Source organism: Giraffa tippelskirchi, chromosome 14 (genome assembly GCF_054371585.1).
Source record: "Giraffa tippelskirchi isolate mGirTip1 chromosome 14, T2T-mGirTip1v1.2.pri, whole genome shotgun sequence".
Classification (NCBI taxonomy): Eukaryota; Metazoa; Chordata; class Mammalia; order Artiodactyla; family Giraffidae; genus Giraffa; species Giraffa tippelskirchi.
Genome location: NC_137288.1, coordinates 10,399,807 through 10,425,439, shown reverse-complemented (window position 1 = coordinate 10,425,439; position 25,633 = coordinate 10,399,807). Strand labels below are relative to the sequence as shown.

Sequence of the window (25,633 nt, the reverse complement as noted above, 5' to 3'; positions counted from 1 at the left end):
TGCGTGAGGAGGCGCTTTTCCCGTGCAGGGCGTGGAGAGCATGCCCCGGCACCTCTCCCGGCTCAGAACGGGGCTTGACTCCGTGCGGGTGACACCAGGTGTCCCCCGAGATACCCGTTCCAACCCGCCAAGAAGGCAGGGCTTCCCGCCACAGCGCGAGAGCGTCCCGTGGGCCCCCCTCCCTGCGAGAAGGGGCCCTTTGTGTTTGCAGCGACTCGAGAGCCATCCTGAGTGCTCTCTGGCCCTGGAAAGGAGGCTGGACTCCCTCTAGGCGACCCGGGAGTTTTCCCGAGATCCCCGTGTCCCCACGTGAGCGGAACCCCGAGTCTCGAGGCGTGGTTCGACACCAACCCCCCCTCCCCTACGCCACCTCTTCTCGAGAGGGGGCAGCCGGCTTTGCCTCCACTCGACGGGAATCCCTACTTTCCTTCGCACCTCAAGAGGAGGCCTGTCACTTCTCCTGAAGCTCTAGAGGAGGCCCCAAGGCACCAGTTCCAGCCACAAGACCAAAGGTCCCCAAGGAAGCCCGCAATGGCACATGGGGCCCCATTGCATTGCACCGAATCGAGGGGAAGCCCAGCTGCCCCTGGCAATGGCAAAGGAGGCCGGCAATTCCCAGAGTCAACAAGAGAGGCTCCCTGAGGCGCCTTGCATCAGATCCAGAGAGGCAACCACCGCCTCCTGCTGCGACTCGTAGGAAAGCATGACCTTCGATCCTCCATTTGAGATGAAGCCCGATTTCCCCTTGCTGTGACCCCAGAGAAAGGCTGAGTCCCCTCGGCTCCCAAGATGCCACTCCAGAGATGCCCCTAGATGCCCATCCCACTCGAGGGGCACCCCGAGGGTCCTAGCTCAGTGCTTGACGTGGACCCGGTGTGCTGCAGCGCCTCCTTGGGTATCCCGAGGCGGCTCCCTCCCCTCGCCGCTCCAAAGGAGGCACCACGACCCCGCTGGGCTAACAGGGGCAACGGGCCAGGGTACCCGCCGCAACTCGAGAACCCACCGCCGCTAGTCGAGAAAAACCACGTGATGCCACGCCCATTGCGTGAGGAGGCGCTTTTCCCTTGCAGGGCACTTAGAGCATTCCCCGGCACCTCTCCCGGCTCTGAACGGGGCTTGACTCCTTGCAGGCGACCCCAGGTGTCCCCTGAGATACCCATGCCACCCTGCAAAAAGGTAGGGCTTCCCGCCACACTGCGAGAGCGTCCCCTGGACCACCCTCCCTGCGAGTCGGAACCCTTTGGATCTGCAGCGACTGGAGAGCCATTCTGAGTTCTCTCTGGCACTGGAAAGGAGGCTGGACTCTCTCTATGCGCCCCCAGAGGTTCCCCGAGATCCCCGTGTCCCCACAGGAGAGGAACCCTTAGCCTGCAGACGCAGCTCAAGAGGGGCCCCCCGTCGCCCTCGACCCCTCCTCTAGAAAGAGGGGTCGAATCCCCTACCTGACTCAACCGGAATCCCTACATTCCCTCGCACCCCCAGAGCGAGCCTGTAACCTCTCCTGAGCTTCGAAAAGAGGCCCCAAGAGGCCGGTTCCGGCCGCAAGACGAAAGGTCCCCAAGGAAAGCCCCCGTTGGCAAACGAGTCCAATTTCCTTGCAGCGACGCCAGGGGAAGCCCAGCTGCCCCCTGGCAACGCCAAAGGAGGCCTGCACTTCGCAGACGCAAGATGAGAGGCTCCCTGATGCGACCCCGCCCGGGAACGCCAGAGGCACAGCCAGCTTCCTGATGCAACTCACGGAAAAGCACCAGCTTCGACTCTCCACACGTGATGAAGACTGATTTCCCTTTGCAGTGAGCTGAGAGAAAGGCTGCGTCCCCTCCACTCCCTTGATGCCACTCCAGAGATGCCCCGAGGTGCCCCATCCCACCTCGAGGGGCACCCCGAGGGTCCTGCCTCAACGCTTGACAAGGACCTGTGTGCTTCAGTGGCTCTTGAGGGATCCCGAGGCTGCCCCCTCCCATCGCCGCTCGAAAGGAGGTGCCACGACCGTGCTGGGCTAACGGGGGAGACTGGCAGGGGTACCCGCCGCCACTCGAGAGCCCCCTGCCGCACGTTGAGAAAACCCAACTGAATCCACGCCCATGGCGAGATGAGGCTCTTTTCCGATGCAGGGGGTGGAGAGCAAGCCCCGGCACGTCTCCCGGTTCGAACCGGGGCTTGACTCGTTGCGGGAGACCCCAGGTGTCCCCCAAGATAGCCGTGTCACCCTGCAAAAAGGCAGGGCTTCCCGCGACAACCTGAGAGCGTGCACGGGATGCCCCCCTCAATGCGATACGGGGCCCTTTGCACCTGCAGTGCCTCGAGAGCCATCCTGAGTTCCCTCTGGCACTGGAAAGGAGGCTGCACTCCCTCTAGGCGCCCCCAGAGGCTCCCTGAGATCCCCGTGTCCCCACGCGAGCGGAACCCCGAGTCTCCAGGCGCGGCTCGACAGCGACCCCGCCTCCCCTACACCACCTCTTCTCGAGAGGGGGGCCGCCGGCTTTGCATCCCCTCGACGGGAATCCCTACTTACCTTCGCACCTCAAGAAGAGGCCTGTCACTTCTACTGATGCTCGAGAGGAGGCCCCAAGACACCAGTTCCGGCCCCAAGACAAAAGGTCCCCGAGGAATCCCGCAATGGCACATGGGGCAGAAGGAGGCCTGGATGCGCCGTGGTACCCAGGAAAAGGCACTCCCCCTCCTGACTGTTTTCAGACCCCGCATCCAATTTGGAGGACCGAAAGGAAGACTCGAAGGCCTCCCTCTCTTATATAAAAGAGAAGCCAAAATTCTGCTCCTCGGTTTCCATTGCGATACTGTTCAAGTGTCCCAGCTCGGCTTCTGCGGATGGCTGAGCTTCTAATGGCTCCCTGCGTTCTTGTTTTTTCCTCTCGAAACCTTCTGTCCTTTTCCCCCTTCTGGGGTGGATGGGCGCTGTCAGTGCTTCTAACTTGGAGATAGACGGATGAAAAGTCTTGACAATCGACTCCTTTCCTCTCTTTGGTTCCGTGTCTCTCTCTGGCTGTGTCCCTCTCTTTTCCTTTCTCTGTGTCTTCCTCTTTGTCTCTCGTGTGTGGATGGATGGATACTATGAATGCACATGTATATGATTAGATGAGGGTTATGTTTTAGGGATAGGTTAGAGAGATAGAAAGGCTTTAGGTCCGAATTGGTCATGGGGGAAGGGCCAAGGGAGGTGGTGGTGTTTCATGGAATCTGAGTGCTGTGCATTCTTCATCTCTTTCCATATGAACCCCTTCTCAGATACATCACTTGCAAGGAGTCTCTCATGTTCCGTCTCCTATCTTTTGCATTTGTGAATGCTTAGCTTCTCTGTTGTGAAGAGGTTTCCATTGGATGTAAACCAATTGGTGTACTTCGTTTCCCTCTTTCCCTTACTTGAAGAGACCCATTTCTACCTTCACCCAGCAAATGGCAAGGAGACTCTGATGTTAAGGAGCCTTTGACGTACGCTTCTTTCTAGCTATCTCATGACATCAGTCTTTAGGGTGAGGTTTTTCCCCAATATTGAGGTAGTCTGAGATCAAAACCAATAGCATTCTTCAGATGTAGCTGTCTGGTTTTCCCATGGACATTTATTGAAGAGGCTTTCTTGTTCCCATTTGGATATTCTCCCCTTCTGTGTCAGAGATGAGTTGACCATGGATGCTGGGGTTTGTTTCTGGACCCTCAACTTTATTCCATCGATCTGGATCTGTGTGTGTTGTTGTATTCCCAGTAGCATACTGTCCTGCTGCTGCTGCTGCTGCTGTTGCTACTGCTGCTAAGTGGCTTCTGTCGTGTCTGACTCTGCACAATCCCATGGACTGCAGCCTACCAGGTTCCTCCGTCCAGGGCATTTTCCAGGCAAGAGTACTGGAGTGGGTCGCCATTGCCTTCTCCGATACTCTCCTCAGGATCCTAGTTTGGTAGTCTAATCTTCTTTCACACAACCTTGGATGTCCGTATCAGTACTTTTCCGTCAGATTGTATTGACTCTTTAGGCTCTTTTCTCTCTCCGTACACCTTTTGGAATTCTTTGTTCGGTGCGAAAATGCATTGGCCTTTTGGGAGGAATAGCATCGAAGCTATGGATTGCATTGTGGAGCTGTGACATTTTCCCAATAGGAATTCTTTCAAGCCATCAGCACAGCTTATCTTTCCAGTGATTGGTGTGGGCTTGATCTTCTTTCTTCCATCTCTTGCCGTTTTGTGAGAACAGATCCTTCCTTCCCTTCTGGGTTCGATCGACTCGTGGGTATCACTTCAGTGAATGGCATTGTCAGTGGGGGTGATGATACCCTTCTCATTGGAAGACTTTGCTGTGAGTATTAGCAATGCAACTGACTTCTCTTCCCCTTCCTCCCTGTCCATCTCTCAGAGCCACTGGGAAACAGAGGCCTCATCCAGGGTCGCATAGGACTGAGGGAGTGCAACTAGACTGTTGTGTCTTCAGGCCCTCAGTGCTGGACATCATGCCGGATACCCTGTGTGTGTCTTCCTCGATCTGGTGTCCCTTCAGACCTTTCCCTAGTTTTCACAGGCTTGTTGTGTTGGTGTCCTTTGTCTGTTTGGAGACACATGCTTGATAAGCTTTGTGTTTCCACTCATTCATCTCGCGATGTATGACCTGTCTTTTGCTTTTGTAATAAGGTCTTTCCCACAGTAGATATCTTTGATGTTGCAAAGTCCACTGTATTCTCTGGGTTTTTTTGAGGACTGCCTTTTAGTTTTGTGTGTGAAGACTCAAACCACGTGTCCAATTTCTACTCATTGATCTTCTAGATTTGTGACAAGTTTTCATGGAAAGTTTGTCTAGTGATAACTGGAAGTGAACTCAGTGTAAGGTGTCAAGTCTCCATCTCCATTCATGTCATCCCCTGCAGTTTCCAATTCCCTGTTCCTGAGTGGTTTTGGAGACCTTGTGGGAAGTTTGGTTGCATTGGAGTTTGCATTTCCACCTTGATTCGATTCACACTGTTCTGCCCTCAGGGACACTGTCAAGGGGGAGTGAGGAGCAGCCTGCACTTCCAGCAGTGACCACACGGTGGGGCGAGTGCTGCTCTCCCCTCAGGGAGCCCCAGGCCACAGGCATCCCAGTGAGGAGCCAGCTCTGTGCTCAGCTGAAAGGAGTTAGTCTCTCAGGAGCCTCTGAGCCCTTGCCTTTGGATCACCCAGGGTGGGCATTTACTGGGACAGAAAAAATTGCCCTGAATTCCATGGACGGAAGAGCCTGGCTGTGTAGAGTTCGTGAGTTGCCATGAATCAGACACAACAGAGCACACAAAAATTCAATATTTTAAATCACTTTTGGGGGGGAGGGAGGTGGAAGGGGGTGTTGTGGGTTTTTTTGTCTTATATAATAGCCAAGGGAAATCTAGTTTAAACGTAAATTCACATAGATGGGAAAGGTATAGCTCTCCGTCACCCTATTAAAAAAAAAACACACTATTAATCTTTTCTGAAAGTTTATTTAGTAGCTTCCTTGAGCAGTTCATTTGGAAGCATTTTTTATCCCTGTGAAATTGGCCTCATTAAAAAGTACGGTTTTCCTTTACTGGATAATTTTGTTCATTGGTTTCTTAGGGAAACTTGGTGATGTTTGAGTTTCCTGGCGAGTATGGTCACATGACCAGGCCCTGGCCAATCTGTGCGTTCCACCTCCCTGGCCACTGTGATTGGCTCCGGGCTGGGGCAGTGCCCAATCGGGGCCCAAGGCCGGGCCTGACGTTGGAAGCCAGGGGAAGACGAGCTCTCGTCCTGCTGGGGTAGGGGAAGGGGTGGGGCCGGAGGAGGTCAGGCTCCAGCAGTGGGAAGGGCGTGAGGTCACCTGCGGCAGTTGGTGACCTTCCTGCTCCCCTCAGGGCAGAGCCGCCGGCCTGAGAATGAGAGCGCTGCTGAGCCCAGGGGCTGGGATGGCCCGTTGCTGCTGTGGTCCCAGAGCTCCACCCGAGACCTGAGGGAAGCCGTCTGCCCGTGAGTCCTCTCCCGCTTGTCTGTCAGCTTGTTTGAACCATGCAGGGTTTTCTGCCCAGCTGGCTGAGGGGAGTCCCTGGAAATGCAAGGGTGTGGGTTTTGGCAGACTTCAGGGAAGACATGCCAGATGAGCCTGCGAGACTCCAGCTGAATCTGGATTCAGGGGATACTTGTTCGGGCCAGCTAGTAATTGTAGGATAACCCTAATGAGTCTTCAGAGGATGAAGAGAATAACGTGCTAAGGTAGCAATTGATGTCCTCATTCGTGAGGATGAAGCTGGTGCTCAGAGGAGGGGGGAACTTGGCAATAGCAAGGAAACGTTTAGGTTTAGGGTTAGTGTTTTGGGTTATCATTAGTGTTATTGTTAGCGGTTAGGGTTAGGTTTAGGATTAGTGTAGGTTCCCATGGGATGTTCCACGTGTCCTCGGCCAGTTGTCTATGGCATGTGACCCGGCCTGCTCAGATGAAGATTACAGACCCCTTCCCCATGAGCAGGACTGTCCTAACCTAGGAAATTGTTAGGGTTAGGTTTAGAGTTAATGATTGGGTAACGTTCGGGTTAGGTTTGGAGTAAGGTTTGGGTTAAGGTTAGGTTTAGGTAAGTGTTAGGGTTAGGGTTAAGTGTTTGGGTTAGTCTTTTGATAAGGTTAGGATTAGGTTTAGGGTTAGGGTTAGGGTTTTGGGTTAGCATTAGAGTTACGGTTAGAAGTTAGGTTTACGGTTAGTGGTAGTGTTAAGGTTAAGGTTAGGGTTAGGGTTATGCGTTAACATTAGGGTTACGGTTAGTGTTAGTGTTAGGGTTAATGTTAGGCTACAGTTTAGCACACTGAAGTCGGGTTGGTGATTGTGTTAGGGTTAGGGTTAGTTTTAGATTTAGGATTAGGGTTAAATTTGAGTTAGTGTTTGGTTTGCCGTTACAGTTAGGGTTGGGGTTGGGTTGGTGTTCGCGTTAGGGTTAGGGTTTGGGTTAGTTGTAGAATTAGGGTTAGGATTAGGGTTAGTGTTGGGGTTAGGGTTAGGTTTAGGGTTGGGATCAGAGGTTAGGGTTAGGGTTAGGGTATGGGGTTAGGGTTAGGGGTAGTGTTAGGGTTAGGGTTAGTTTTAGGTTTAGAATTAGGGTTAAGGTTAAGGTTGGGGTTCGGGATAGGTTTAGGTTTAGGGGAAGAATTAGGCTTAGTATAAGGGTTAGAGTTAGGATTAGGTTTAGTTTTAGGGTTAGGGTTAGGGTTTGGTTAGGGTTAGGGTTAAGTTTGAGTTAGGGTCAAGGTTAGAGTTGGGGTTGGGTTTGGGATTAGGGTTAGAGTTAGGGGTTAGGGTTAGTGTTAGGGTTTGATCTAGGGTTGGGTTTGGGGTTAGGTTTAGGGTAAGAGATTAGTGTTAGTGTTAGGTTTAGGATGAATTTTAGGGTTAGGGTTAGTTTTAGGGATAGGGTTAGGGTTAGGGTTGAGTTAGGTTTAGGGCTAGGGTTAGGGTTAGGGTTGGTGTTGGGTTTGAGGGTAGCCTTAGGGTTAGGGTTAGGTTTAACTTTAAGGTTAGGGTTAGGGTTAGTTTCATGTTTAGGGTTTGATTGGGGTTGGGTTTAGTGTTATGGTTAGAGTTATGTTTGGGGTTATTATTAAGGTTAGTGTTAGTATTAGGTTTAGGAGTAGGGTTAGGGTAAGAGTTAGGGTTGGCTTAGGGTTAGGATTAGGTTTAGGGTTGAGTTAGGGTTGGGTTAGGATAAGGGTTAGAGTTAGGGTGGGGGTAGGGTTGGAGTTGGGTTTAGGGTTAGGGTTAGGGTTAGTGTTTGGGATAGGTTTAGGGTTAGGGTTAGGGTTAGGATTAGTGTAAGACTTTGATTTAGGTTAGGGTTAGGCTTAGGCTTAGGCTTAGTGTTGGAGTTAGGGTTAGGGTTAGGGCTTAGGGTCAGGGTTAGGGTTAGTTTTAGGTTTAACATTAGGGTTTGGTTTAGGATTGAGTTAGGATTAGAGTTAGGTTTGAGTAGGGTTAGGGTTAGGTTTGAGTAGGTTTAGGTTTAGGGTTGAGTTAGGGTTAGGTTTAGGTTTGAGTAGGGTTAGGGTTAGGGTTGGGGTTGGTGCTAGGGTTAGGGTTAATTTTATGATTAGGGTTAGGGTTAGCTTTAGGGTTAGTTTTCGGTTAGGGTTAGGGTTAGTTTTAGTTTTAGGTTTCGGTTTGGGGTTAGGGTTAGGTTTAGGGTTGGGGTTAGTGTTGGGGTTTGGGTTTGGGTTTGGGTTTGGGTTAGGGTTAGGGTTAGCGTTAGGGTTAGTTTTCTGTTTAGAGTTAGAATTAGGGTTGCATTTCGAATTGAGTTAGGGTTAGGGTTCGGGTTACAGTTATGGTTGGGTTTGGGGTTGGCGTTAGGGTTAGGGTTAGCGCTAGGGTTAGGTTTGAGTTAGGGTTTGGCTTAGGGTGTGGTTTGGATTTTTGTTGGGGTTTGCATTAAGGTTGGGGATTGGGTTAGTTTTAGGGTTAGGTTTACGGTTGGGGTTAGGGTTGGATTTGGGTTTGGGATTAGCAGTAGGGGTAGGGTTACGGTTAGTTTTAGATTTAGGGTTAGGGTTAGTGTTGGGTTTGGGTTTGGGATTAGGATTTGTGTTAGGGTTAGAGGTAGGGGTTGGGTTTAGAGTAGGGTTAGATTTAGTTTTGGGGTTGGATTTGGTGTTGGGGTTGGGTTTAGAGTTATGGTTATGGTTAGAGATAAGGGTTAGAGATAGTGTTAGGTTTAGGGTTAATTTTAGGATTATGGTTAGGGTTAGGTTTAGGGTTGAGTTAGGCTTGTGGTGAGGTTTAGGGTTGGGGTTGGGGTTGGGTTTAGGGTTAGAGTTAGGGTTAGAGTTAGGGATTCTGTTTAGTGTTAGGGTTAAATTTAGAGTTGGGTTTCAGGTTGGTTTTGGCTTAGGGTTAGGGTTAGCTTTAGCGTTAGGGTTGTGGTTGGGATAGGGGTTAGCATTAGGGTTAGGGTTAGGGTTAGATTTGGGGTTTGGGTTAACGTTAGTGTTAGGGTTAGGGTAATGGTTCAGATTAGGGTTGGGGTTAGGGTTGAGGTAGGGTTAGGGCTAGGATAGGTTAAGGGTTAGGGTTGGGATTAGGGTTAGGGTTACGTTTAGGTTTAGGGTTAGGGTTGAATTAGGGTTAGGGTTAGGTTTGGAATTGGGGTTGGAATTAGGGTTAAGGTTAGGTTTAGGGTTGAGAAAGGGTTAGGGTAAGGGTTGGGGTTAGGGTTATGGTTAGGGTTAGGGTTGAGTTAAGGTTAGAGTTAGGGTTAGGGTTGGGGTTTGTTTTAGGGTTAGGGTTAGGGCTAGAGTAAGGGGTTAGGGTTAGTATTAGGTTTAGGGTGAGTTTTAGGGTTAGGGTTAGGATTAGGTTTAGGGTCAAGGCTAGGTTTGAGTTAGGTATAGGATTAGATTTAGGGTTAGGGTTGGGGTTGGGGTTAGGATAAGTGTTAGAGTTAGCATTAGAGTTAGAGATCAGGGTTAGCTTTAAATTTAGATTTAGATTTGGGATTAGGGTTGCGGTTGGTGTTGGGTTTAGCATTAGGGTTAGGTTTAGGTTAGTTTTAGTGTTAGGGTTAAGTTTAGGGTTAGGGTTTAGGGTTAGTGTTAGTTTTAGGTTTAGGGTTAAATTTGGGGTTGGGGTTAGCTTTAGGTTTATGGTAATGGTTAGGGTTAGTTTTGGGGTTAGGATAATAGTTAGGGTTAGGGTTAGTGTACGTGTTGGAGTTAGGGTTAGAGTTATTATTAGGGTTAAGGTTAGCATTAGAGTTAGTGTAGGGGTTAGGGTTGAGTTTGGGGTAGGGTTGGGTTTGGGGTTGAGGTTAGCGTTAGGATTAGGGTTAGAGTTCGTTTTAGGGTTAGGGTTAGGTTTGAGTTAGGTTTAGGGCTAGGGTTAGTTTTAGAGTTAGGGATAGGGATAGGGTTAGTGTTGAGGATAGGGTTAGGGTTAGGTTTAGGTTTAGGGTTAGGGTTGGGGTTGGGTTTGGGGTTATGTTTAGAGTTATGTTTGGTGTTAGTATTAGGGTTAGGGTTACTGTTAGTGTTAGGTTTAGGAGTAGGATTAGGCTAAGGGTTAGGTTTGGCTTAGGGTTAGGATTAGGTTTAGGGTTGAGTTAGGTTTGGGTTAGGATTAGGGTTAGAGTTAGGGTTGGGGTAGTTTTGAAGTTGGGGTTAGGGTTAGGGGTAGGGTAGGGGTTAGGGTCAATGTTAGGTTTAGTTTAGTTTTAGTGTTCAGGTTAGGGTTAGGGTTTGGGTTAGGTTTAGGATTTGGTTAGGGTTAGAGTAAGAGTTTGTTTTAGGTTAGGGTTAGGGTTAAGGTTAGGTTTAGTGTTTGGGTTAGGATTAGGGTTAGGGCTTAGGGTCAGGGTGAATTCTAGGTTTACGTTTATGGTTAGGGTTAAGGTTGAGTTAGGGTTTGAGTTTCGGTTGGGGTTAGGGTTGAGTAAGGTTAGGGTTAGGGTTAGGGTTGGGGTTGGGGTTGGGGTTGGGGTTAGGGATGGGGTTGCGGTTAGGGTTTCGGTTAGGCTTAGGGTTAATTTTATGGTTATGGTTAGGGTTAGCTTTAAGGTTGGTTTTCAGTTAGGGTTAGGGTTAGGTTTAGGATTTTTTTAGGTTTAAGGTTAGGGTTACGATTTGGTTAAGGTTAGACTAAGAGTTTGTTTTAGGTTAGGGTTAGGTTTAGTGTTGGGGTTAAGTTTAGGGTTAGGATTAGGGCTTCGGGTCAGGGTTAGGGTTAGTTTTGGTTTAGGGTTAGGGTTTGGTTTAGGGTTGAGTTAGGGTTAGAGTTAGGGTTTGAGTTTCGGTTTGGGTTAGGGTTAGTAGGGTTAGGGTTGGGGTTGGGGTTGGGGATGGGGTTGGAGTTAGGGTTACGGTTAGGGTTAGGGTTAATTTTATGGTTATGGTTAGGGTTAGGGTTAGGGTTGGTGTTAGGGGTAGTTTTAGGGATAGGTTTAGAATAGATTTAGGTTTAGGTTAGGGATAGGTTTAGAATAGATTTAGGTTTAGGGTTCGGGATAGGGGTGGGGTAGTTTTATGTTTTGGATTAGTGTTAGGGTTAGGGGTAGGATTAGGTTAGGGATAGGTTTGGGCTTAAAGTTAGGGTTGGGTTATGGTTAGGGTTGGGGTTGGGGTTGGGGTTAGGAGTGGGGTTAGGGTTAGTGTAGGGATAGGGTTAGGATTAGAGTTAGGGTTAGGGTTAGGCTTAGGGTTTGGGGTAGGTGTAGAGGTAGGATTAAGGTTAGGGTCACTATTAGTTTTAGGCTTTGTGTTAGGGTTATGGTTAAGATTAGGGTAGGGTTAGGGTTACTTTTAGGGTTCGGGGTAGGGATTAGGGTTAGGTTTAGGGTTGAGTTAGGGTTAGGGTTAGGGTAAAAGTTAGGGTTCGTGTTGGGTTAGGGTTAGGTTTAGGATTAGGGTTAGAGTTGGGTTATTGTTAGGGTTAGGGTTAGGGTTTGGCTTAGGACTAAGGATAGGATTATGGTTAGGGTTAGGGTTAGGGTAAGCATTAGGGTTAGGGTTAGGGTTAGTTTCGGGTTCAGGTTAGGGTTAGGATTAGGGATAGGGTTATGGTAAGGATTATGGTTACAGTTAGGGTAGGGTTAAGGTTAGGGTTGATTTAGTGTAGGGTTAAGGTTAGGTTTGGGTTAGATTTAGGGTTAGGTTTAGAATTAGTGTTAGGTTTAGGGTTATGGTTAGAATTAGGGTTGGGTTATGGTTAAGGTTAGGATTAGGGTTAGGGTGTGGGTTAATGTTAGGTTTAAGGATAGAGTTATGCTTAGGGTTAAGGTTAGGATTAAAGTTAGGGTTAGGGATAGGGTTAGCGTTATGGTTGGGTTAGGGTTAGGTTTAGGTTTGGGATAGGATTAAGGTTAGGGATTGGGTTAAGTTTAGTTTTCATGTTAGGGTCAGGGTTAGCGATAGGGTTAGTTTTAGGGTTAGATTTGGGTTAGGGTTAGGTTTAGAGGTGGTGTTAAGGTTAGAGTTAGGGTTAGGATTAGGGATTGGATTATGGTTAGGGTCAAGTTTAGGTTTAAGATTAGGGTTAGGGTTAGGTTTGGGTTTAGGATTAGGGTTAGGGATAGGGTTAGATGAGGTTTGGGTTAGGTTTTGGGTTGGTGTTAGGGTTTGAGTTAGGTTTAGGGTTGGGTTAGTGTTAGGTTTATGGTTCGGGGCGTGGGTAATTGTTAGGGTTAGATTTGGGTTAGGGTTAGGGTTAGGGTTATGGTTGCTGTTAGGATTAGGGTTAGATTTAGGGTTGGGTTAGGGTAAGGATTAGGGTAGGGTTAGGGTTATGTTTAGGGTTAGGGCTGTGTTAGGGTTAGGGATTGTGTTAGAATTATGGTTGGTGTTAGGTTTAGGGTTAGGCTTAGGTTTAGGGTTCAGGGTAGGTGTAGGAGTAGGGTTAGGGATAGGATTACAGTTGTTTTTAGGGTAGGGTTAGCAGTAGGATTAGGGTTAAGGTTAGGTTTAGGGTTAGGGTTGGTGTTAGGTTTAGGTTAGGTTTAGAGTTAGGGTTGGGGTAGGGTTACAGTTTGGGTTAAGTTTAGTCCTAGGGTTAGAATTAGGGTTGGGGTTAGGGTTAGGGTTACGTTTAGGGTTAGGGATGGGTTAGGTTTAGGGTTATGGTTAGGGTTGTGTTAGGGCTGGGTTAGGGTTAGTGTTAGTGTTAGGGTTAGGGTTAGGGATTGGGTTAGGGTTAGTTTTGATGTTAGGGTTAGGGTTAGATTTAGGGTTAGGATTAGGTTTAAGGTTAGGGATAGGGTTAGGTTTAGGGAAAGGGTTAGGGTTAGTTTTGGTGTTAGGGTTAGGTTTAGGGTTAAGGTTAGATTTAGGGTTAGGGTTAGGGTAAAAGTTAAGGTTATGGTTGGGTTTGGGTTAGGGTTAGGATTAGGGTTAGAGTTAGGACTTGGGATAGGGTTATGGTTATGTTAAGATTAGTGTTAGGGTTAGGGAAAGGATTACGGTTAGAGTTAGGGTTGGGTTTGGGTTAGGGTGATGGCTGGGTTAGGTTTAGGGTTAGGGTTAGAGTTAGCGTTAAGTTTAGTGTTATGGGTATATTTGGGTTAGGGTTAGTGTTAGGATTAGGGATAGGTTTAGGGTTAGGATTTTGGTTAGGTTTATGTTTAGTTTAAGGGATAGGTTTAGGGTTACGTTTAGTGTTTCAGTTTGAGTTAGGGTTAGGTTTGGGTTAGGGTTATGGTTTGGTTTGGGTTAGGGTTGGTTTAGGGTTAGCTTTAGTGTTAGGTTTAATGTTAGGGATAGGGTTAGTGGTTAGGATTAGAGTTAGAGTTGTGTTAGGGTTAGGTTTAGGGTTAGGGTTGGTGTTAGGGTTAGGGTTCGGGTTGGGGTTGAGTTAGGTTTAGGCTTAGGGTTGCGTTGGGTTAGGTTTAGGGTTAAGATTAGGGATAGGGTTATGGTTATGGTTAGGGTTAGGGTTAGGCTTAGGTTTGGTGTTAGGGTTTGGGTTAGGGGTTAGGGTTAGGATTAGGATTAGGGTTAAATTTAGGACTTGGGATAGGGTTATGGTTATGTTAAAATTAGTGTTAGGGTTAGGGAAATGATTATGGTTAGAGTTAGGGTTGGGTTTGGGTTAAGGTTATGTTTGGGTTATGTTTAGGGTTAGGGTTAGAGTTAGCGTTAAGTTTAGGGTTACGGTTATGTTTGGGTTAGGGTTAGGATTAGGGATATGTTTAGGGTTAGGATTTTGGTTAGGTTTAGGGTTAGTTTAAGGGATAGGGTTAGGGTTTGGGTTAGGGTTACGTTTAGTGTTACGGTTTGAGTTAGGGTTAGGTTTGGGTTAGGGTTATGGTTTGGTTAGGGTTAGGGTTGGTTTAGAGTTAGCATTAGTGTTAGGTTTTATGTTAGGGATAGGGTTAGTGGTTAGGGTTAGAGTTAGAGTTGTGTTAGGGTTAGGTTTAGGGTTAGGGTTGGTGTTAGGGTTAGGGTTCGGGTTGGGGTTGAGTTAGGTTTAGGCTTAGGGTTGCCTTGGGTTAGGTTTAGGGTTAAGATTAGGGATAGGGTTATGGTTAGGGTTAGGCTTAGGCTTAGGTTTAGGGTTGGTGTTACAGTTAGGGATAGGTTTAGAGTTGGGTTAGGTTAAGAATTAGGGTTAGTGTTAGGGTTACATTTAGGGTTAAGGTTAAGTTAGGGTATGGTCAGTGTTATGGATAGGGTTAGGTTATGGTTAGCATTGGGCTTGGGGTTGGGGTTAGGGTTGGGGTTAGGGTTAGTGTTGGGGTAGGATTAGGGGCAGGGTTTAGGGTTAGGGATAGGGTTAGGGTTGGGTTAGGGTTAGGTTTCATGGTTAGTGTTAGGGATAGGGTTAGGTTTAGGGTAGGGCCCATGGGAAGTGCCAGTTGCCCTTCACAAGGAGACCGTGGCATGGCACCCGAACACATCAGACGCACTGCACAGCCTCCCACCCCATTGGCAGGGCCACACTGACATAGGAATGTGATTGCAAGCCTTGCAGCGTGCAGAGAAACACACTATTCTGATTCTGGAATTCAAGGTTAGGGTTAGGGTTAGAAGTTAAGGTTAGGTTTGAGGTTAGGTGATATGGTTAACGAGAGGGTTAAGGTTAGGTTTAGGGTAAGTGTTAGGATCAGGTTTAGGGTTATGCTTTAGGGATCTTGTTAGGGTTATTCTTTAGGAATAGGTTTAGGGTTAGGGTTAGGTTAAGTGTTAGGGTTAGTGTTAGGCTAAGGGTTAGGGTTAGGGTTTAGGGTTAGGTTTAGGGTATGATTAGGGTTACAGTAAGTGTTAGATCTATGGCTAGGATTAAGGGTTAGGTTTAGGGTTCAGTTCAGTCGCTCAGTCATTTCCGACTCTTTGCAACCCCATGAATCGCAGCACCCCAGTCCTCCCTGTCCATCACCAACTCCCGGAGTTTACCCAAACCATGTCCATCGAGTCAGTGATGCCATCTAACCATCTCATCCTCTGTCGGCCCCTTCTCCTCCTGCCCCCAATCCTACCCAGCATTAGGGTCTTTTCCAATGAGTCACCTCTTCGCATGAGGCGGCCAAAGTATTGGAGTTTCAGCTTCAACATAAGTCCTTTCAATGAACACCCAGGACTGATATCCTTTAGGATGGATTGACTGGATCTCCTTGCAGTCCAAGGGACTCTCAAGAGTCTTCTCCAACACCACAGTTCAAAAGCATCAATTCTGAAGCACTCAGCTTTCTTCACCGTCCAACTCTCACATCCATACATGACCACTGGAAAAACCATAGCCTTGACTAGACGGACCTTTGTTGGCAAAGTAATGTCTCTGCTTTTAAATACGCTATCTAAGTATAGGGTTAGAGTAGGGATTTGAGTTAGCATTAGGGTTAGGTTTAGGGTTATGGTTAACACTCAGTGTTACGTTTAGTGTTAGTATTAGGGTTAAAGTTAGGGTTAGAGTTAGGTTTAGCGTTTAGAGTTAGCGATAGTTTTAGGTTTAGGGAACGGCCCCATGGGAGGTTCCACGTGCCCTCAGAGAAGTGACTCCTGCATATGACCTGGCCCTCTCAGAGGAACTTTGCGTCCTCCTTTCCCATGGGCAGGACTGCATTAAACTAGGAATGTGTTAGGGTTAGGGTTAGGGTTAGGGTTAGGGTTAGGGTTAGGGAAGCGTTAGGGTAAGGGTTAGGGTTAGGGTTAGGGTAGGTTTAAGTTTAGGGTAAGTGTTAGAGATAGGGTTAGGATTAAGCGTTAGGGTTAGTCCTTTGATAAGGGTTAGGGTTAGGTTAGGGAAGGGTTAGGGTTAGAGGTTAGGGTTAGGGTTAGAGGTTAGGGTTAGTGTTATGCTAGGGTTAATGTTGGGGTTTTGGGTTATCATTAGGGTTAGGGATAGGGTTAGGTGATAGGGTTAGCGTTAGGTTTAGGGTTAGTGTTAGGGTTAGGTTTAGCATTATGCTTTAGAGATAGGTTTAGGGTTAGTGTTTAGTGTTAGGGTTAGGGAAGGGTTAGGGTTAGGGTAAGTGTTAGAGTTAGTGTTAGGTTTAAGGGTTAGGGTTTTCTTAAGGTTTAGGGTTAGGTTTAGATTTTGGTTTAGGGTTCTGGGTTATCATTAAGGTTACTGACAGTTTTAGGGTTAGAAGATAGGGTTACAGTTATTGTTAGGGTTAAGGTTACGGTTTGGCTTAGCAGTCAGGGTTAGGGATAGCATTAGGTTTAGGGTAAGAGCCCATGGGAGGTTCCACGTGCCCTAGGCCAGGTGACCCCTGCATGTGACCTGGCCTGCTCAGATGCACTTTTCAGCCTCCTTGCCCTTGGGCAGGACTGTGTTAACCTAGGAATGTGTTAGAGTTAGTGTTAGGGTTAGGGTTAGACTAGGGTTTGGGCTTAGGTTAGGTTTAGGGTTACCGGTTAAGGCTAGGTTTTATGTTTGAGGTTTAGGGTTGGGGATACTCTTAGGGATTAGGTTTTGGTTTAGGGATTAGGTTTCAGATTAGGTTTAGGGTTAGGGTTCTGGTTAGGGTAGGGTTAGTGTTAGGATTAGCAATAGGGTTAGTGTTTAGGGTTTGGGTTAGGGTTAGGTTTAGGGTAGGGCCCACGGGAGGTGCCAGGTGCTCTTCACAAGGAGACCATGGCATGGCACCCGACCCCATCAGACACACTGCACAGCCTCCATCCCCATTGGCAGGACCATGCTGACATAGGAATGTGATTGCAAGCCTTGCAGAGTGCAGCAAAACACACTACTCTGACTCGGGAATTCAAGGATAGGGTTAGGGTTGGAGGTTAGGGTTAGGGCTGGGGTTGGGTGACTGGGTTAGTGATACGGTTAGGGTTAGGGTTAGGGTTAGTGTTAGGACCAAGGTTAGGGTTATGCTTTAGGTTTAGGGTTAGGGTGCGGTTAGGGTTAGGGTAAGAGTTAGAGTTATGATTAGGGTTAAGGGTTAGGTTTAGGGTTTTGGTAAGGGTTAGCGTTAGGTTTAGGGTTAGGGTTAGGGTTTTGGGATAGCATTAGGGTTAGAGTTAGGGTTAGAAGTTAGTGTTACGTTTAGTGTTAGGGTTAGGGTTAAAATTAGGTTTAGGGTTAGGGTTAGCATTTAGGGTTAGGAATATGGTTAGGTTTAGGGTACTGGTCCATGGGAGGGTCCATGTGCCCTCAGCCAGGTGACCCTGTCATGTGACCCAGCCCACTCATATGCACTTTGCAACCTCCTTCCCCATGGACATGATTGTGGTAACCTAGGAATTTGTTAGGAGTAGGTTTAGGGTTAGGTTTAGAGTTAACGTTTGGGTAGTGTTAGGGTTATGTTTAGGTTAGAGTTTACATTAGGGTAGTGTTATGGTTAGGGTATAGGTTACGGTAAGACTAAGGTTTGGGTTAGGGTTAGGTTTAGGGTTAAGTTTAGGGTTAGGGAAGGGTTAGGGTTAGGGTTAGAGGTTAGGGTTAGGGTAGGGTTAGAGTTAGTGTAAATGTTAGAGATTGTGTTAAGCATTAGGGTTAGAGTTTCGGGTTAGTATTAGTGTTAGTGTTAGAGTTAGGGTTTATGGTTAGGATTAGCATAGGTTAGGGTAAGTGTTAGAGTTAGGGTTCTGGTTAATGTTTAGGGTTAGGGTTTTGGTAAGGTTTAGTGTTAGGGTTAGTGTTAAGGTTAGGGTGCTGGAGTCCTGCTCCAGCTGGTCCAGGGGTTCCCTCAGGATTGGCGATGTCTGCGAAGGGAATAGAAGACACAGTGAGTCTAGGCATGTGTGAAGCAGTGTCTGAGCTTTATTTTTCAAAGGGAGTTTTTATATCTTAACTTGTACATAGAGGAAAATGTAAAATGTAGAGTCATGCCAAATCAGCTCAACGGGTCAACAGTTTTTGACCCCTATCGAAACCAGGATACTTTTTGTATATCTTAATTACAAAAGTCTCATGTTGTTTACATCATCTTCTGGCCTGGAGGCCTGCTAACATCTTATGACTCTTTATTGATAAGGGTTGATCAGCCAGAACACCTTTTCTGAAAGTATTTTTGTGTCAGGCACAGAACATACCAGCTAGATTAACAATTGTCTTATTATTTTTATATTAGTGCTAAACCTTTATTTATATAAGCCTCTAACTATTATACTTTTACAATACAGGTTCAACATGTTAGGAGCAAAAACATAGCAAGTAAATATAGATCAAATAACAGTTTTACAGAATAATATCTCTTATGTTTTTTTTTTAATAGACTTTCTCCCCTTCGAAGGGTTCTGTGCCCATTGGGACTTTTTATGTGTTCAGGCTCTCAACGCTGTTTGTTGTTAAGGAGCAGTCATGCACATCAGCTCTAAAGGCACAGGCACATTTATCAAACAAACTAAGATGCTAACAAGAGGAGTTTAGATTAAAATACTCTCTTTTATGGATAATCTTATAGAGTGTTGCCATTCGGGGGGCATGTGGATTAGAGTTTTAAATCGACCTGGTTAGGAAAGGATCAGGGAAGGTCTTCTGCCTAAGCCACAGAAATTAGGGAGCAGTCTATTATAGCAAGCATCAGAAAGATAGATATCATTTTTAAGGTGAGCGCCGAGGCAGCGTATCAAGATCCCTGAGGCCTGAGTTGCCTTGCTTGTCAGGTCTTCTTCTCACCCATATTTATTGTCTCCATAAATCGTTGTTGTCCTTCAGAGTTCCCTCTTAAGTGTCCTTGTGATGACATTATAACTCAAGTTTGTCTCTGGGCTGTATATCACATTCATCAGTTTATTTCTTATCTCTTTAAATCCTGTTATCCCCTAGTAACTTAAGCTCATCATCTCCTAAAAAGGCTTTTAGCTATTAGTATCTCTAAAATTCCTAGTTTCTATAAGCTATAGTAAAATATGCCAACACTACAACATACCTTAAACTTTTAGCTTCTAACTATTCTTAATTATTCCTCACTCCTAAACTCAGCAAACTTCTTTTGCCATAAACTTCCCCTTACAGGCAGGTTTCAGATAACAATGTTTCCCATGGTCTCAAGCTGCAGCCAATGTGCTCATCTTGGAGCATTCTTTGTAAAGATCCTTGAATAAATGCCAATAGTTAACTTTATGGATTATAACATTCTTTCCAGCCAACTCAACTGGAGGAAGGAAAGGACAAGTCAGAATCACAAGACCTAACTCCTTCATCCTGGGACCGTGCCTGCGGGATGAGGAGAGGGGGTTGGGGCCGTGCCTGCATTTTGTCAGTAATGCCTATCACAGCTGCCGACATTAGGGTTTTGGGTTAGCATTAGGGTTACTGTTAGTGTTAGGGTTAGAAGTTAGGGTTAGGATTAGTGTTAGGCTTAAATTTAGGGTAGGGTTAGGGTTAGTGGTTAGGGTTAGGGATAAGGTTAAGTTTAGGGTAGGTGCCCACGGGTAGTTCCATGTGCCCTCGACCTGGTTACCCTGGCATGTCAACCGGCATGCTCAGATGCACTTTGCAGCCTCCTTCCCCATGGGCAGGAGTGTGGTAACCTAGGCATTTGTTAGGGATAGGTTTAGAGTTAAGGTTAGGGTAGTGTTAGGGTTAGGGTAAGGGTTAGGATTAGACTAAGGTTTGGGTTAGAGTTAGGTTTAGGGTTAGAGTTAGGGTTAAGGTTAGAGGTTAGGGTTAGGTTTAGGGAAGGGTTAGGGTTAGGGTTAGAGGTATTGCTTGGGGTTAGGGTTAGGGTAGGGTTAGAGTTAGTGTAAGTGTTAGAGATAGGGTTAGGGTTAGTGTTTTGATTAGGGTTAGGGTTCGCGTTTAGGGTTAGGGATAGGGTTAGGTTTAGGGTAGGGCCCATGGGACGTGCCAGTTGCCCTTCACAAGGAGACCGTGGCATGGCACCCGACCGCATCAGACGCACTGCACAGCCTCCCTCCCCATTGGCAGGGCCACGCTGATATAGGAATGTGATTGCAAGCCTTGCAGCGTGCAGAGAAACACACTATTCTGACTCGGGAATTCAAGGTTAGGGTTAGGGTTAGAGGTTAAGTTTAGGTTTGGGGTTAGGTGATAGGGTTAACTATAGGGTTAGGGTTTGGTTTAGGGCAAGTGTTAAGGTCAGGGTTAGAGTTATGCTTTAAAGATCGGGTTAGCGTCATGCCTTAGGGATAGGGTTAGTTTTAGGGTTAGGTTAAGGGTTAGGCTTAGGGTTTAGGGTTAGAGCAGGGATTGGGGTTAGCATTAGGGTTAGGGTTATGGTTAGCAGTTTTACAATTAGTGTTAGTGTTAGGGTTAAAGTAGGCTTATGGTTAGCGTTTAGAGTTAGCGATAGTGTTAAGTTTAGGGTACGGGCCCATGGGAGGTTCTATGTGCCCTTGGAGAAGTGACACCAGCATATGACCCGGCCCTTTCAGATGAACTTTGCATCCTCCTTTCCCATGGGCAGGACTGCGTTAACCTAGGAATGTGTTAGGGTTAGGTTTAGGGTTTGGGTTAGGGTTAGGGTTAGTGTTAGGGAAGGGTTAGGGTTAGGGTTAGAGGTAAGGGTTACTGTTAGCGTTGGGGTAGGTTTAGGTTTAGGGTAAGTGTTAGAAATAGGGTTAGGGTTGGTGACGTCAGGCCGCGCGGCCGGGCTGGGACGGGGCGCCGGCTCGCTGAGGCGCTTCCCGAGAGCGCGACGCGCCGACTCCCCTCCCCGCGGCCCGCCCGCCCGCCGGCCTCGCCGCCGCCTCCTTCGCTCCCTCAGCGCGGGCCAGCTGCCGGGGCGGAGGCTCGGGGGCGTCGCGGCGCCGAGAGGACGGGCGGCCGGGCTTCGGCGCGTCCGGCGGCCGGTCGGTGCGCGGCGGCGGGCGGCGGCGGCGGCGGGCGCCGGTCTATATGGCGGCGGCTCTGTCGGGCCTGGCTGTCCGGCTCTCGCGCTCGGCCGCCGCCCGCTCTTATGGGGTCTTCTGCAAGGGGCTGACCCGCACGCTGCTCATCTTCTTCGACCTGGCCTGGCGCCTGCGCATCAACTTCCCCTACCTCTACATCGTGGCTTCCATGATGCTCAACGTCCGTCTGCAGGTTCATATTGAGATCCACTGAAGGCCTTCCGTGGACTGACCGGCGTGTCCTGGGGCTCAGGGGTCAGAGACACAGCATGAAGGACGGACGCAGGCCTCTCCGCACCCGCCTCGCGGAGGAGCAGGGAGCGGGCGCTGCCTTGGACAGAGCCCTGTGCAGAGAACTCTGGAGTGAGAGATGGCAGAAGGAGGGCCCTCGGCCAGCAGATGCCGCTTCCCGGGTGAAGAGGCCTGCGATCGATGCCTGGGGAAATCCACGAAAGGAGGAGTCCTCACTGGAAGCAAAGCATGACCTGCATGGGGCCAGCTCCTTGCTTCGCAGTGGCCTCGAAGCACTTCCACGGTGGCAAGAATCAGTACAAAGAAATTCAGCCTCAGCGGCCGCGCAGAACAACACTGCAGGTCTGTCCTTGGCTCCTGCAGGGGAGCGAGGTGTGGGGCCGGTCCGCTGCGTCGGGGAGGCTCCGGGCACGGACTGGCTACAGGCAGCGCCCAGGCCCACTGGCGGCCACAGAGGACGGAGCCACAGTGGAGAGCCTTGGGGGTCCGGACTGCTGGGCCAGCAGAGAGGGTCCACAAAGGGGGCTTCTGAGGACGACCCGCCCAGTGCTTTCCTGGAGAAGCTGGACTTGGCATTTGCACCCTCTTGCCTGCGATCCATCTTGCTGCACGCACATCCCCTAATATTCTTGAATGATGAGACGAAAAGTGTTCTCCCTGGCCATTCAGAGCCCATGTTTTCAGAGCCAAGAGTAGGATACAAGAAAATGTTTTCATGGGAAAAAAGTACCTCAGATGATCTGCAGATAACAGTGGCATCAGTAGCTCCACAAGCTTTTGAATGAGCAACTCTGTTATGCCGTGGTTAAGGTACAGGCAGAACAATAAAAATAGTGAGACTAACTTGAAGCGCTGTCCTCGAATGCTGTCTTTTGCGTTAACTCTGGACGCACACGCTGCGGCAGTGAAGCTCCGGCTTTGATTCGTGTGACAGACAAAGTCAGTGGAACTTAAACCCACAGAAAGCTGGTTGATACGGAAGGAAATCTCTGTGCTTGAAAGACATTTAGGGTTGGGAAGCCATGTCAAGGAGGTTATTGATACTACCTTATACACCTATCAGACTAAAATCGAAAGATGTAACAGCAAGTTTTAAGTTTACCTTCAGCACCCATCCAGCAGGGCTGCCATCCCAGGCACTATCTCTCCAGCCTGTCTCTGACCATCTGATGAGAGGAGATATTTGTAAAAGTCTACCCTGCTGGGCTTGGTCTGAGCCAGGCCAAGTTGATGGCAAGCTGTTGTCATCTCTGCGTTTTGTAGAATAATTTGAGCAAAAATCTGATATCTTTTCTCACACCCCTTTCCTTCCACTTGACATGCAATTTACATGGAGGCCCTATGGTGAAAGCTGCAATATTAATGTTACCTTTAGATAACCCTTCCTCAAACTAGGAACCCTAGCAGTGTTACCCAAGATAAAAAATGAGCTCGAGCCTGTCCACCGGAGCTCAGTCATGGAGGAAAAAACAGCAAGGACTTCCCCTTAGAGAAGGTCTCCAGTCTCTAGGAGTTGAGATGCCTCCTACACTAAAATGTTTTCTGAGATAACCCCTCTTGTTGTGTGTTGCTAGCTTTGATAAAAGGCACTGAAGAGCAGAAGTTTTGAAGGAGTCCCCAAGTAAGACATCCCCATTTTCGGAATTATTGGTCGCATATATCAGTTTCTGTTGTGTGCTAAATTACTATGCCGTGTGCTATTTTAGTGTTCTGGGGAAATGAAAAATAAACCCTGTTGTTTAGTGTAATAAACGTCTTATTTTACGTGTGTAAAAAAAAAAAAAAGAAATAGGGTTAGGGTTAAGTGTTATTGTTAGTGTTTTGATAAGGGTTAGGGCTAGGTTTAGGGTTAGGATTAGGGTTAGGGCTTTGGATTAGCATTAGGGTAATGGTTAGTGTTAGGTTTAGTGTTAGTGTTAGGGTAGGGTTATGGTTAGGATAAGTGTTAGAGTTAGGGTTAGGTTTAAGGGTTAGAGTTAAGGTTTTCTTAAGGTTTAAGGTTAGGTTTAGATTTAGGTTTAGGGTTTGGGGTTAGCATTAGTGTTACTGACAGTGTTAGGGTTAGAAGTTAGGGTTACAGTTAGTGTTAGTGTTAGGGAAAAACTTATGGTTCGGGTTAGTGGTCAGGGTTAGGGATAGAATTAGGTTTAGGGTAAGGGCCAATGGGCGGTTATGCTTTAGGAATCGGGTTAGGGTTATGCTTTAGGGATAGGTTTAGGGTTAGGCTTTAGGGTTAGCGTTAGGGTACGGTTAGGTTTAGGGTAAGTGTTAGAGTTATAGTTAGGGTTAAGGATAGGGTTAGGGTTTTGGTAAGTGTTAGGGTTAGGTTTAGGGTTTTGGGATAGCATTAGGATTAGGGTTAGGGTTAGAAGTTACTGTTATGTTTAGTGTTAGTGTTAGGGTTAAAGTTAGGCTTAGGGTTAGGGTTAGCGTTTAGGGTTAGGGACATGGTTATGTTTAAGGTACCGGCCCATGGGAGGTTCCATGTGCCCTCAGCCAGGTGGCACCGTCATGTGACCCGGCCCTCTCAGATGCACTTTGCAGCCTCCTTCCCCATGGGCATGATTATGGTAACCTAGGAATTTGTTAGGGATAGGTTTAGGGTTAGGTTTAGAATTAATGTTAGGGTAGTGTTAGGGTTATGTTTAGGTTAGAGTTTACGTTAGGGTAGTGTTATGGTTAGGGTATGGGTAATGGTAAGACTAAGGTTTGGGTTAGGGTTAGGTTTAGGGTTAGGGTTAGGGAAGGGTTAGGGTTAGGGTTTGGGTAGGGTTAGGGTTAGTGTAAATGTTAGAGATAGGGTTAGGGTTAAGCATTAGGGTTAGTGTTTTGGTAAGGTTGGGTTAGAGTTTTGGGTTAGTATTCGTGTTAGAGTTAGGGTTTATGGTTAGGGTTAGCATAGGTTAGGGTAAGTGTTAGAGTTAGGGTTCTGGTTAATGTTTAGGGTTAGGGTTTTGGTAAGGTTTAGGGTTAAGTTTAGGGTTAAGGTTAGGGTTTTGGGTTAACATTAGGGTTACAGTTAGTGTTAAGGTTAGAAGTTAGGGTTAGGGTTAGTGTTAGTGTTAGGCTTAAAGTTAGGGTAGGGTTAGGGTTAGCGGTTAGGGTTAGGGATAAGGTAAAGTTTAGGGGAGGTGCCCTTGGGTAGTTCCACGCACCTTCAACCTGGTGACCCCAGCACATCACCCGGCCCACTGAGATGCACTTTGCAGCCTCCTTCCCCATGGGCATTAGTGTGGTAACCTAGGAATTTGTTAGGGCTAGGTTTAAGGTTAGGTTTATAGTTAACGTTAGGGTAGTGTTAGCGTTAGGGTAAGGGTTAGGGTTAGAGTTAGGTTTGGGGTTAAGGTAGGGTTAGAGTTAGGGTCAGGGTTAGGTTTAGGGTAGGGGCCCATTGGGAGGTTCCACGTGCCCTCAGCCAAGTGACCTTGGCATGTCACCTGGCCCGCTCAGATGCACTTTTCAGCCTCCTTAGGGTTAGTGTTAGGGTTAGGTTTATCTTTTAGGGATAGTGTTAGGTTTATGCTTCAGGGATAGGGTTAGGTTTGGGTTTGGATTAGGGTTTGGATTAGGGTTAAGGTAGCTTAGGGTCAGTGTTAGAGTTAGGCTTCTGGTTAATGGTTAGGGTTAAGGTTTTGGTAATGGTTTAGGTTAGAGGTTAGGATTAGGTTAGGGTAAGGGTTTTGGGTTAGCATCAGGGTTACGGTTAGTGTTAGGGTTAGAAGTTAGGGTTACGTTTAGTGTTAGGGTTAGGGTTAAAGTTAAGATAGCGTTAGGATTAATGGTTAGGTTGAGGGATAAAGTTAGGTTTAGGGTAAGTGCCCATGGGTAGTTCTACGTGCCGTTGGCCAAGTGACCCTGGGATGTGACCCGGCATGCTCAGATGAACTTTGCAGCCTCCTTCCCCATGGCATGAGTGCACTAACCTAGGAATTTGTTAGGGATAGGTTTAGGGTTAGGTGTAGAGTTAAACATTAGTGTTAGGGTTAGGGTTAGGGTTAGAGTTTAGGGTTAGGGTATGGTTAAGCTTAGGGTTACAGTAAGTGTTAGAGTTAGGGGTAGGGTTAAGGATTAGGGTTAGTGTTTGGTAAGTGTTAGGGTTAGGGTCAGGGTCAGAGTTTATGGTTATGTTTAGGACTCTGGCCCATGGGAGTTTCCACGTGCCCTCGGCCAGGTGACCCCATCATGTGACCCGGCCCACTCAGATGCACTTTGCACCCTCCTTCCCCATGGGCAGGACTGTGCTAACCTAGGAATTTGTTAGGGTTAGGGTAAGGGTTAGGTTTAGACTAAGGTTTGAGTTAAGGTTAGGTTTAGGTTTAGGGTTAGGGTTAGGCTTAGGCTTAGGGTTAGGGTAGGGTTAAGGTTAGGGTTAGGTAAGTGTTAGAGTTAGGGTTAGGGTTAAGGGTTAGGGTTAGTGTTTTATTAAGGGTTAGTGTTAGCTTTAGGTTTAGGATTAGGGTTTTGAGTCAGTATTAGGGTTACGGACAGTGGTAGGGTTAGAAGTTAGGGTTACAGTTAGTGTTAGGGTTAGGGTTAAGGTTAGGGTTAGGATTATGGTTAGTGGTCAGAGTTAGAGATAGGGTTAGGTTTAAGGTAAGGGCCCATGGGAGGTTCCACGTGCCCTACACCAGCTGACCCCGACATGTGACCTGGCCCACTCAGATGTACTTTTCAGCCTCCCTCC

General features: G+C 47.6%; 2 protein-coding genes and 1 long non-coding RNA gene across 3 annotated transcripts in view; 2 read left to right on the top strand and 1 right to left on the bottom strand.

The window, feature by feature from the left end:
• Nucleotides 1-25,633, bottom strand: part of LOC145534149 (uncharacterized) — a 541,812-nt gene that overhangs the window by 278,914 nt on the left and 237,265 nt on the right. The gene's annotated exons all lie outside the window — the stretch shown is intronic.
• Nucleotides 1-25,633, top strand: part of LOC145533915 (uncharacterized) — an 89,930-nt gene that overhangs the window by 43,237 nt on the left and 21,060 nt on the right. The window lies entirely within an intron of this gene.
• On the top strand, nt 17,475-22,500 carry LOC145534146 (small integral membrane protein 10-like protein 3). The gene has a single exon (XM_081561521.1). The coding sequence runs from the start codon at nt 20,705-20,707 to the stop codon at nt 20,909-20,911; it is 207 nt and encodes a 68-aa protein (XP_081417647.1). The 5' UTR covers nt 17,475-20,704; the 3' UTR covers nt 20,912-22,500.